The sequence below is a fragment of the Cricetulus griseus genome, chromosome 2, assembly GCF_003668045.3.
Source record: "Cricetulus griseus strain 17A/GY chromosome 2, alternate assembly CriGri-PICRH-1.0, whole genome shotgun sequence".
Classification (NCBI taxonomy): Eukaryota; Metazoa; Chordata; class Mammalia; order Rodentia; family Cricetidae; genus Cricetulus; species Cricetulus griseus.
The window spans coordinates 41,971,524-41,984,462 of record NC_048595.1 but is presented as its reverse complement, the minus strand read 5'-3'; the positions used below and the strand labels follow the sequence as shown (position 1 = coordinate 41,984,462).

Here is a 12,939-nt window from a genome sequence, read left to right as displayed (position 1 = left end):
GTGTACAGTGGGGCAGAGATGCAACCACAGTAACTGGTGTCTGACCTAATCCCTCCTCCCCAAGACTTGCTGAGCCAGCGTTTGTACTGGGTGGACTCCAAGCTGCACCAGCTATCCAGCATTGACTTCAATGGAGGCAACAGAAAGATGCTGATTTTTTCCACTGACTTCCTGAGTCACCCTTTTGGGATAGCTGTATTTGAGGTGAGCCCTAAGGGGTTTGGCATGACCCTTCTGAGAATCTGAAACCTAGAAAAGGCTTGTTCAAATAGGATGCTGCTCTGAGACTTGTCCAAAGGGAAACAAAAGATCAGGGAAGCCAACTGACTTGTTTGTATATACTCTGAGAACTGCCCACACAGAGGTACTGCAGCCCAGCCTGCCTGGCAGCCTTTCCTGTGCTTGCTCTCCCCAAGAGCCTAATTCAGAGAATGTCAAAGGTAAATTATTCAGCACAAATGCTTCCTCTCCACATCCTTAGCACCTAACCCACTACATCTCATATACAGAAGGCACCTAACAAAAGGAGGAAGGGGGACAGGAATATGTGTTCCCTTAGAATCATTTTGTATAGGACATGTATAGTATAGAAGCTATGCAGTTCAGCTCATTTCCGTTGACCTTTATGGAATCCCAGGATCATAGAAGTAAATCAGATACATACTATTCAAGCCCTCAAGAAGCTCTCAAGAAGGTAGAGTCAAGAAACCCATCTGCCCTGACCCTGACATCCTTTCTTCTTGAAAAGTAAGGAATCCAAGACCTACCAGAGTTTCTTACACTCTTGCAGCTCTGCCCCAAACTAACCCTGCCATCATGGGAAGGCAGAGTGAGGCGATGGTGGCCTGTGGTGGCCTGTGCTCTCTTAGAGCAGCTTCTTTCAGTGCTCCTTGAACTTGTGAACAAAGTATCTCCTCCAATTCCAGCCCCTGCTTCAAGTGTACTAGACATGGATGTGCTGTAAAGTATGTGTATGTGCAGGTATCTACATACATGCACCAGAGTAAAAGTGTATGTTCCCGTGTGTGTAGTTTTATGTGTATGCACACTGATAGAGGAACTTTCTTCATGGCTTTGTGAGTACAGATGGATCTGTGGACAAGATGCATGGTTGCACCTGTAATTGTGGATTTGTCTACAGATGCATATCTAAGTTTCTGTGGACTCACCATATAAACTTGTATGTATCCTCCCCAGAGGCCCAATAGCAGCTAACCCTCAGGAACTCACACATTCCTTCTGACCTTAGTCCCAAGCCACAGGAATGGCACTAGCTATAGAAATCCAACCTTGGTTTTCTTTTGGCTCCAGGGAGTAAGCCTAGCTCAGACGTAGAGTAGGGTTGGCCTTCTGGTCAAAGTACAGAATCACCAAATAATCATCTACGATAGAAGGAAACTAGGAGAGTTTGTATCATTGTCAGAGGCAAAACGTCCCCTGAAAACCTGTGGGCAGGGTAGGTAGCTCTGAGGAACTGTCAGGTCAGTTCTTCCCATCATTGATTTGGGTCTAGGCCCTAAGACTGGGATCATGAGTTGGGATTCTGGGCTCCCTATCCTTTACATCTGTGTTCTACAGGACAAGGTATTCTGGACTGATCTGGAGAATGAGGCCATTTTCAGTGCAAATCGGCTCAATGGCCTAGAAATTTCCATCTTGGCCGAGAACCTCAATAATCCACATGACATAGTAATCTTCCATGAACTGAAGCAGCCAGCAGGTAAGTAAGGCTTTTCCAGTCCCGGGCTGCCTGCCTGTGTCCTCTCCTGCCACTTGGCAGGCTATGTTTCTTTCCATTCATGCCTCAACCCAGCATCCCCAGGAATACAATAATCCCTGTAGTAGAGCATGTTGCCATATTGTCTCATTTTGCTTTAGCTTCTGTGTAAAGCAAGCCTAGGAAGAAATGAACACATAATTTTCCTAGTTCTGCCAAAACTTTGACAGGTACTTACTATTTTTCTCATTCAATACTCAAGGAAACTGAAGCTCACAGAGATAAAACAATGTTAGCAGGTGAAAGAACAAAAATACAAACTCAGGTCTACCTGACTGCAAAGTTCTTTCTGTTGTGACACATCTTGTTCACTTCTTTACACCCATTTTGCAGCAGTATAAAGTAATGTGTCTTAAGGCTTTACAGCAAGCCAGCTGGCTCACTGGGAACAGATCTAGTCATCTTACCACTAGGTTGTTCCTCCTCTATCACTACTAACTGTAACAGGTATTGGCTGCCAGGGTAAGGGGGACAGCAAAGAGAGGCAAGGAGATAAGTTTGGTGCCTGATTCTAATTCTAGGAATTTAAAGAAGAGATGACATGAAACATGGAGGAAAAATCAAGACAAAAACAGTAAAGGGTTGGGTGGTAGTTTTAGTTTGGGAATCAGTATACCTCAATTTAAAGTCTGTCTCCAAAATTCCTAGAGTTGTGATTTGTACATTTGTTCTCTGAGCATAGGCTTATCTGTCAGTCAGGAACACAACACTTACCTCTCAGAACTGTAAGAACTGAATAAGCATAAGAATAAAGTACCGAGTACTGTGCTGATAGGTGGCCACATAAAAGTAGAGAAAGGTTTTTGAGCAAGTTCAATTGGTGGAATCTCATTATTGGTAGACAAGAGGACCTGGCATGGCCTGTCAGCATCCCAATGTTGTGTCTCTCTCCCCCTCCCCCTGCCATTAGCTGCAGATGCCTGTGAACTGAGTGCCCAGCCCAATGGTGGCTGTGAATACCTGTGCCTTCCTGCTCCTCAGATCTCCAATCACTCTCCCAAGTACACATGTGCCTGTCCTGACTCAATGTGGCTGGGCCCAGACATGAAGAGATGCTACCGAGGTTCGTGACAGATATTACCCTTGGCTTCTAGGACACAATATGCCCCTGGTTTTCCTCTGTCTTCCCTGGTTGCTTGACACACTTGCATATTCCTCTTTTCTAACCTTCCTTGAATACTTGAGTTCTTGGGAGCCTTCGAAGGCTCTCCTAACTCCCAGAAAAGTGCACATATGCATAAAGTATTTTAAAGCCAACTTTCAGGAAGTTTCTGGAGTCCCTTGAAAAACCTCAAGTTAATGGGGCTGGAGATGGCTCAGTGGTTGAGAGCATTTGTTGCTCTTGCAGAGGACCCTGGTTTGGTTCCTAATACCCATATGGTGGCTCATGGCCAACCTTAACTCCAGTTCCAGGTGATCCAATCCTGATGCCTTCTTATGACTTCTGAGGGTACCAGGCAAAACACCCATAGATAAAAAACAAAACAATAAATCTTTAAAAAATTAAAGAAAATCTCTAGTTAAGAACCCTTAATCTCCACATCTCCACTGACTACACAAGTGGCTGTCCTTGCCTGTTTCTTAGCAAGACCTAGCACATTGCACAGAAGCCCTTGCAGTACAGTTGCAACTAATGGTGGGATAGCACTTCATCTTCATAAACAGGGTTGATTTCCCGTCTCTATGTACAGCCAACACCTTTGGCTTGAACATTAAGTCATTGCATCACTTATAATGGCCAGGTTCAATTGTTTAATGCAAAGAATCTAAACTCAATGATGTAACTATATATTAGGATAAAATGCTTATAGATTTGTATGATTTCTGCTCGCTTTAGTCTTTTACAGAGGCCTCTTCCACACTTATTTCTACAGCACTGTTTCACTGACTCATCAAAACAAAGTGAAGTGCTAGCATTTCAGGATTCAGCTGAAGAGAAGATCATGACCCATTCAGGGGGATGAGGGAAAGTTTCACAAAAGTGGTATCTGAGCTAAACCTAAAGGATGAGTCCCTCCATGTAACTCATAGCAGCAAAATTTAGGCACTAAATAACAAACTGCTTTGTCTAAGTGTTTCCTGGTGTTTCCCCTCCAGCACCTCAGTCTACCTCAACTACAACGTTAGCCTCTGCTATGACAAGGACAGTACCTGCCACCACAAGAGCCACTGGAACAACTATCCATGACCCTACCTACCAGAACCACAGTACAGAGACACCAAGCTGGACAGCTGCTGTCCCAAACTCAGTTAGTGTCCCCAGGGCTCCCAGCATCAGCCCATCTACCCTAAGCCCTGCAACCAGCAACCACTCCCAGCACTGTAAGCCTTTGCATTTTTTTCATGACTTGGGGGAGTCCTAAGGAAGCCAAGATGAAGGTTGGGGGTGGCTGGGAAGGGAGATCTTACCAGAACTAAGTAATGCCCACCTCTTAAGAGGAAGTAAGGGAGGGAAGGGGTGATTCTGGATTGAGGAAACTTGGGTGTCCATAACTTTCAAAGGACTTGGAGGCAAATATTCATCACATCCCTGAGCCTCAGTTTCTTCTCCTAAAAGGAGCAAATAATAAGCTACCCACTACTTGCTTCTAAAGATGATCAGGAGAGGCAAAGGAGCATGGTGTGGTGGTATGTGTCTTTAATTTCAGCACACAGGAGACAGAGGCAGGTGCATCTCTGTGAGTTTCAGGCCAGCCAAGGCAACATGGTAAGACCCTGCCTCAAGAGGGGTGGGGCAAAAGAGGCACTGTAAATGGAAATGCCTGCTGCCTAGGTGTATGTCAGTGTTCCATGAATTCCTGAGGTGGGTGTCATCAAGTTTGGAAAGCACCAGTCTGAGCTCCCAGCAGCCTTGGTGAGCTGCCTAGACAGTAACGTCCATAATGTGATCTGCTTGTGCCTGTTTCTAAACCCTAGGATAAAATAATCAAGCTTACCACTTCTTAAATCATTGGAAGTGATAATTGTCTCTGTTGGAACTGTTGGAACTGCTCTATCTCATTAACCAGAAAATACCTTTGTAATTACTATGGGGAGTTCATTTTAAATGCTAAACCATCCCTCACATTTTTTCCCCATACATGGCTGGCCCAGAAACCAAGCAACCTGGTGACACCCTTCAGATCAGGGCTGTTTTGCCAGCAGCAGCTGGATTCTAAAATAGAGTACTCCACCCTGGCATTTGCAGAGGAGGTGGAATTCCATTTCCTCTCATCTGGGGAAAAGCTCTGAGCAATTCTCACAGGCCTCAGGAAGTTCTAGCACATCACAGCAAGAAGACATTAGTGCTTCCAATTAGCTTCTTTTGGGGGGTTTTGTTATTGTTGTTGTTTGTTTTGTTTTTGTTTTAATTTCTCTCTTTTGGTATACATGTTCATGTGTATGGGTGTGCGTGTGTGTGTGTGCATGTAGAGGCCAGAGATCAACTTTGAGAGCCTTTTCAATGAGGCCTCCATCTTAATTCTTGAGGCAGAGTCTCTCACAGAGCCTGGAGATCACTGATTGAGTTAAACTGGCTGGCCAGCAAGCTTCAGGTCTCCTCCTGTCTCTGCCTTCTCAGTGCTGGTACTATAGACACATGATGCCATGTCAGGCTTTACATGTACTGGGGAGCAGAATTCAGATCCTCATTCTTACAGGCAGTCGCCACAGAACAAGTGAGCCATCTCTGCAGCCCCCTCCAGTTAGCTTTTTTAAGCAGCACAGCTCTCTGGTTAGTCAGATTTTCCTGAGGTAACTTGGAGAAATAGATTGAGGGGATGGGTTTGGGGACATTGCCAGGGAGCACTCATCACCTTATGTGGAGCAAATATGGCTAGATGTTCTTCACACCCCAGAGGGCTCTCATGGGACCCCAGGGGATAATGCTGTACAGATGTCACAGGGAAGATGGTTGTGAGTTAGCAAAGGAAATTTATTTAAAATACAGCATATTTTCCAAGCACTCTTCAGTTTAAGAATATGCTTTTATGTGTCTTTAACAACAACAAGAACCCTTTATTTAGAGATAGGGTCTTACTATGTAGCCCAGGCTAGTCTGAACTTGAGGTCTTCTTTCCTTACCATCTTGAGTGGTGGGTTATAAGCATGCCCTACAATGTCTTTTTAAATTTAGCCCTTATAACAGCTCCTACCCCCCTCACTACCCTCTTAAAGTAGGCAAAGCCAGCTAGACATTTTGCTAAGTATCTTATATGAATCACCTCATTTAATCCTTAAATGTATTCTGAGAAGGTAGAAAATATTTTAAGATAAATATAATGTACATTAAATGTCTAATATTATATTAACTTTCATGGTGCCACACAAGTAATGAGTAACAGACATAGAATTTGAACCCACGAAGCCCTATGCTTCTGATTACACTCTACTACATTCTAGTGTATCTCATTTTAATCTGTTAGGAAAACAAGCTAGTAATGCATATAACAGACCGCTCACCAAAAACAGTGAAGACAATGTGTTGGATTTTGTATGAGCAACAAGGAGACCTAAGCACTCACCTGCTATGCCCAGCCCCTAGCTTCCTACCATACTGATGCTATGGGAAGAGTATGGGGCTTGGGTCATGAGTCCTAAGTTCAAGTCTAACCCTGCATTTATCAAAATTTAGTTTGCCATGTGTGAAACAGAAATAACTTCTGTCCTATTTGCCCCAGGAATTTTGATGAAATTTAGTAAGGCTGAATTATTATATAATAGCTGGGACCATTATTTTAGAGTGAGGACAAGAAGATATTGGATGGTTCTTACAGCTTGAGGCTAGTGAGGCTAGATTCACAGTGATAGAGCATAATTCTTTAAATGTTTTACAGATGGGAATGAAGACAGCCAGATGGGCTCAACAGTCACTGCTGCTGTCATTGGGATCATCGTGCCCATAGGTGAGTGTGGCCCCAATCACTGGAGGGTAAAAGGACTCTTTGCCTAAGCTTTGGGAAAGACACTAGAGGGATAAAGAACTTTGCATGCTGCCTGGTTCAATTTGGGTTCTTGCATGGCACACAGTGTTCTTCAGCTTCTGGCCCTATGTGAACATCCAGGTGCATCTCCCTGCCCCCCAACACACACTTCACACCCCAGAACTCATACCATATAAAGACTAAATAAATGCTCCTTGGGGATCCAGCATGAGTCTCTTGCTCACCACTCTCCCAAGTTCCTAGCAATGGCTGGCACATGATAGGGAATTATATGTTTGTTAACTGCTGAGCAAACTGCTTGCCATTTCTTGAAATAATAATCCTGTCTTGTTTTCTTTCTCTTTGGTCTTCAATAAACATTTATCAAGCAACTATTTTGTGCCAAACTCTAATAAGGAACAGGAAAGTAGTGAAAGAACGTGTAAGACATGGGCCTGTCCTGTGAGTCTATGGTCTAGCAAGGTAACTTAAAACACGAGTCACCAAGGCTAACTCCTGAGTCCTATCCCTGGAAGTCACATGGTGGAAGGAGAGGTGGTTCCTGCAGCTTGTCCTCTGATCTCCACACACCCTACCTTGTAGCATGCATTGCCCACCTCCCCGCCCTAATAAATAAATAAGAGTAATTTCAAAAAGCAGCAGTCTTATCCAAGGGACACATATAACACAGGTAAGTTCATTAGGACATGGCAAATCATAGGAGTAAGTATATTACTGAGTTTAGTGAAAATGCCAAGGAATCACTTGGTCTTGAAGGGAAAAGGACAGGCAAGGTTTCCCACTTGATGAGTTGGGTTGGCCAAATGAAGAATCACGAGTAGCCCAAGCAGTGGAAAGCATGAGCAAAGCCAGGAGTGGACAAGGCATGGAAAGAGTCTGGGAGTTTGAATTCGGAGTTCAGTATGCAGAGAAATCCTGATTAAGACTCAGAACCTGGGGCTGACTCATTCTCTCTCACTTTGATATTCATATGTGTCCTATATATCCATCCTCTCATACCTGCCTCATATCTTAGCAGTACTTTTGAGTTGGATTGCCCATTCTTAGGTTTATCTCCTGTCTGAGGGCTATTATTGTGATGAAATGCCATGACCAAAGCAACTTGGGAAGGAAAGGGTTTATGTGGCTCACACTTCCACATCACAGTTCATCATGGAAGGAAGTCAGGACAGACTCAAGCAGAGCAGGAACCTGGAGGCAGGAGTTGATGCAGAGGCCATAGGGGAGAGCTGCTTACTGGCTTGCTCTTCATGGCTTACTCAACCTGCTTTCTTAATAGAATCCAGGACCCCCAGCCCAGGGATGGTCCCACCCACAATGAGCTGGGCCCTCCTCCAACAATCATTAATTAAGAAAAATGCTTTATAGACTTAACCTACAGCCCAATCTTATGGATGCATTTTTTGGAGGGGGGTGGTGGGGCTCTCTGTGTAGCCCTGTCTATTTTGGAACTCGCTCTGTAGACCAGGCTAACTTAAAATTCAGAGATCCACCTGCCTTTTCCACCTAAATGCTAGGATGAAAGGTGTATGCCACCACTGCCTGGCTGGAGGCATTTTCTTAATTGAGGCCCCTCCTTTCAAATGATGCTAGCTTGTGTCAAGTTGGCATAAAATTAGCCCAGGACATCTCCCTTACAGACTCGGTCCTTTTATAACTCAATTACACTAGATGCTAATGCACAGTATATAAAATGCGCTATAACAGAGGCATGACAGATACATAAGTGTGGTGTAACAGCATCCTGATATTCATGTGGAGGAAATAGAAAGGTAGTCCCAGAGTGAAAGTGATGGTTCTAAAGAAGATAGCATTCAAATTGGTCTTGAAAGGGGTCAACAAAAAGATGGTGGAGAGACTACCATTCTAGTTTGTTTTGAGTGACCCTGTTCCTGCCATCTATGCGTGCTTTCTGGTTGCTGTAACTCCCTCTGAAAGAATCAATATTTAAATGTCTACTAATCTGAAGGGAAAGGATGAATACTATTTCTATAAGAAGTAGAGTTAGGTTTTCATAAGCTCCCTAGCCATTTATTTGCATTTTATTCTGTATGATTTGTCTACTCATAATCTCATTTTTTTCTTTCAGTTATCTTATTTTTAGAAATACATAATAAATATTAAAACCATAATAATATATAAACATGTTTTCTCCCAGTCTGACATTTGATTTTAAATTTGCTCATGGCATCTTTCATATTCATAAATTTATATTTTTTAAGTATCATCTGTTAATCTTTTGTGAGTTCTGGATTTTCTGTCTTTCTTAGAAAGGCCCACTTCATTCTGAATTATTAAAACGTCTCCTAATATTTTCTTCTAATTTAAATTCTTTTCAGTGCTTGGATATTTATTATTTTAGAGTGCAGCATGAGGTAGAGATTTAACTCTTTTTTCTTTTCTAATTGATATACCAGTTCTAATCTATGGCTGTTTCTAGTAGCTGTATATAGATTCTCCAAACCCATTATCTTTAGGGATCCATCATCTCCTTCTAACTTGAGTGATCATCTTTATTGTAAACTACATACTTATACACACTAGCCTGTCCCCTTCACCTATTATCTGACTAGCAATACTTTATGAAATGTGATTGTTGTAAACATTTTCTTAAATGTTTTTTATCTGGCTTCTCTTCTAGATGAACTTTAGAATAAATTGTGCTATTTTGTAAAATTTATGATAGGATTTTCATTGAACATGCTTTCATTGAACATATATATAGGGAATTTACATTTTTACAGTATCAGACTTTCCCATCTAAGACCTGACATCTCTATTTCGGCCTTCTCTTATGTCCTTTAGCAGAACTTGGTAGATCATATGGCATTTGCTTACTTCTTGTTAGGTTATTCCAGGTATTTTGTAACTTCTACAGGGCTATTATGAATGTGCTCATTATTCCATGACATTTTCTAATTGGTTATTTATTTGGGGGATTATGTTTGTTTGTTTGGGTAGGTTTTTTGGGGACAGGGTTGCAGAGACTCTGTAAGCCAGACTTGCCTGAGCTCACTATGTAATCTAGACTGTCCTCAGATTCATGATAATTTTCCTATCAGACTCCTGAGTGCTGGAATTACAGGTGGGAGCTACTACATGTGGGATTCTAATGTGTTACTGCTTACTAAAAAGAAAGCTATTGATCTTTTAATACTGATTGATGATAGTCTTTTTACCTGTTTCTCTTACATTCTAAGATTTCCTCATTGCTATCTTTATTATGATATTCTTATTCAAACAGAAATCAGAACCACTACTTACTTTGATGGGCACCATCTTGGAAACTCCCTTCCGGTAGGCCACCCTGGGTTACCTCTGCAGTTCCCACATGGCCATTGAGTTCTTGCCCATTCCCATCATCTTGATCTAACTCTTTGATTGCACTTCCACCAGTTGTAGAAGACCTGTCCTTGGAATCAAGCCTGGCTTCCTTCCTAGACCTTGGCCCTGGACCTATAGGACACCCTTTCCTTTGTTCTCTCTGGCCAAGAGACAGAGAGTGTGCTGGGCCATGACTTCCCATCTGTCCAACAAGGACTAAGCTGCTTAGTGTTTTTACCTAGCTCTGAAGCCTTCAACTCAAACCTATATTGTCTTTTTATATCCTTCTAGAGACACTCTTCATCTGATAGAGTCTTAGCTTTGGGAAGACATGGATTTTGAGGCTTTTTTAAGAGTTCCAGAAGGTCTGGGCGTTAGTGGCACATGCCTTTAATCCCAGTATTTGCGAGGCAGAGGCTGGCATATTTCTGAGTTCGGGCCAGGCTGTTCTACAGAGTGAGTTCCAGGACAGCCAGGGCTGTTACACAGAGAAACCCTGTCTTAAAAAAACCCTATCTCAAAAACCAAACCAAACCAAACAAAAAACAAAACAAAGGAACATGCCTAAGGCAATAGCAGAGTCTTTCCAGAGTAGTTGGGAAAGACTTTATATTTGAGCTGAAGAATGAATAAAAGAAAGCAGTGATTAGAGAACTTTCAAGCAGGAGAAAATGAGCATATAGAGACAGTACTGGGAAGCAAAGCGTAGTAGCTAAGTTGGAGAGGTGACAAGATCTGTGTTGATGCTGGGCCAGAGCTCCTGATTGTTCAGTGTGATGTGTCCTTTCTTCCAGTGGTAATAGCCCTGCTGTGTATGAGTGGGTACCTGATCTGGAGAAACTGGAAGCGGAAGAACACCAAGAGCATGAATTTTGACAACCCGGTGTACAGGAAAACCACGGAAGAAGAAGATGAAGACGAGCTTCATATAGGGAGGACTGCTCAAATTGGCCATGTCTATCCCGCAGTAAGTGTTCCTCAGTATGAGCACTCCTTCCCTCCCTCTGTCCTCTCACCTATCCCTCCCTCCATCCCTCCTTCTCTCCTTCCCTCCCTCCTCCCCCTTCCTTCCTTCCTTCCATCCATCTTATCAAGAACCCGCCACATATCAGCCATTGTTCTGGCTCTGGGAGAACACAGACTTACTGAAGCAGGTGAGGGGGAGATAGCAGATATCAGGACCACCTTTTACCTAGAGGCTCTTCCTGGCAGTTAAGAAGCCAAATGCCTTTCTGCAGAAGGGTAACTGGCTATTTAATCCATACATATATGAATTCCCACAAACTCTGAATGCCAGTTAAATACCAAACACCACATTAAACATCAAGTGTTCAGAATTAATAAGGAAGGCATCACTTCCCAAGTTGCTGATGAGGGAGTTAGAGATGCTAAGTATCATGGGTGGAAGTTGAAGAATCTACCCTTCTAGGAAGCCTTCCTGGGCTTCTTTCTTCTTCCACACTCTCCTGGCTGGGCCTCTACATCTACAAACCACTTACTTTTTGCTTAGTGGTTAACCTCCTAGACTCTGAGGGCAGGATCTGATGTGGTCAGTCTGTTTTCCTGGGCTTAGCATAGGACAGCTGGCTTCTAACAAGCACTGAATGAATGAATGAATGGCATGGAAGCACAGAAAGGGAGCTGCTAATTCTGTCTGAGGAACCCGGGTATACAATGACTCACAGTAACAGATGTAGTGTCTGTAAAAATAGTAACTTTTAGGTAAGGAAGAATGGAAATGACATTCCAGACAGAGTCAAGTGCAAACGCTTAGAGGCACGAAAGGACATGGCCTACTGGGGAACAAGGATTATGAAGTGGTTAGACCAGGTGTCATTGTTGTACAGCAGAGTCAGGGGGCTGAGTATGACCTCAAAGGTCATCCAGTCCATCCCCCTGTCAGGCAATCAGCAGCTTTGATCGCCCACTGTGGGCAGAGCCCTGTCTTGGGGAGACCAGAGACCTGGAAGACCCAGCCCCTGCCCTCAAGGAGCTTTTTGTCTTGCCGGGGGAACCAAGGTCACAGCTGCACCAACTCCCGAAGAACCCTCTTTCCGAGCTGCCTGTCGTCAAGTGCAAGGTAGGGCAGTGCCACTCTGAGCCTGAGGGGCTGGTGAGTGAGGGCCTTGAACCTAGGCAGATACAGCAAATCCTAGAAGGCTTTCTGCTTTTGGAAGGCTGCAACTGTAAGCTTGATATGGGGCAGAGGACGAATGGGCTTGCCACAGACAGAGGAAATGGCATGTGGGATGATGTCACTGAATGTGTGGGAGACGAGCTGCTGTTGAAGCAGACTGTTTATAAAGGAGAGACGTATAAAACAAAGTTGAAGAGGGTTGCAGGGTTAGGAGGTGGCCTTAAGTCTCCTTAATTTTGGCCAGTGCAAGCAAACAGATTTTTAAGGGATCAGAGAAGGCACAGGACAAGAAGCCTTGAGCTTGGAGGGGATGACTCTCAGTTCCACTGTTCCATAGCCCTGTGGTCTTGTCTATTTACATTTATTAGTGAAATCAGATAATCCCAATCTCTCTGCTTCCTGAAGTTATAAAATTTAAAAGCATTTTGTAAGTTACACTAACGTAACATCATCTCCAGAGCAGGAAATGATGCAGTGAAGTTACCCTGATTAATAGAAGGCCTGTGTGATAAGCTCCTTCTAGTCAGAGAAATAGAGAAATGGAGGAAGCACAGTGTATTTAGCAAACGTCTACTATGTGTCACACACTGCTCTCAGTGCCTCACATGTCTTTTTCTCAGTTAGTCTTCACAGTTACCATTGGAGGTGATATTAGCTCCATTTGCAGTTGAGAAAACGGAGAAACAGAATTTTAATAACTTTCCTGAGATCATAGCCAGAAAGTGGCAGAACCAATATTAAACTCCAGGCAGTATGCACAGAGGCCCCTGTTCTTTCCA

General features: G+C 43.4%; 1 protein-coding gene across 13 annotated transcripts in view; it reads left to right on the top strand.

Annotated features, from left to right (window-relative positions):
* The window catches only part of Lrp8 (LDL receptor related protein 8), a 71,461-nt gene that overhangs the window by 53,901 nt on the left and 4,621 nt on the right, over positions 1-12,939 (top strand). For 10 of the 13 annotated variants that reach the window (XM_027402389.2, XM_027402390.2, XM_027402388.2 and 7 more), the window contains 7 exons: positions 65-204; positions 1,579-1,720; positions 2,688-2,840; positions 3,875-4,099; positions 6,592-6,660; positions 10,818-10,990; positions 11,927-12,103. In XM_027402389.2, the coding sequence (XP_027258190.1) occupies positions 65-204; positions 1,579-1,720; positions 2,688-2,840; positions 3,875-4,099; positions 6,592-6,660; positions 10,818-10,990; positions 11,927-12,103 (1,079 nt within the window). The remainder of the gene's footprint in view (positions 1-64; positions 205-1,578; positions 1,721-2,687; positions 2,841-3,874; positions 4,100-6,591; positions 6,661-10,817; positions 10,991-11,926; positions 12,104-12,939) is intronic. The other 3 variants (XM_027402399.2, XM_027402394.2, XM_035439730.1) reach the window with 1 other exon arrangement.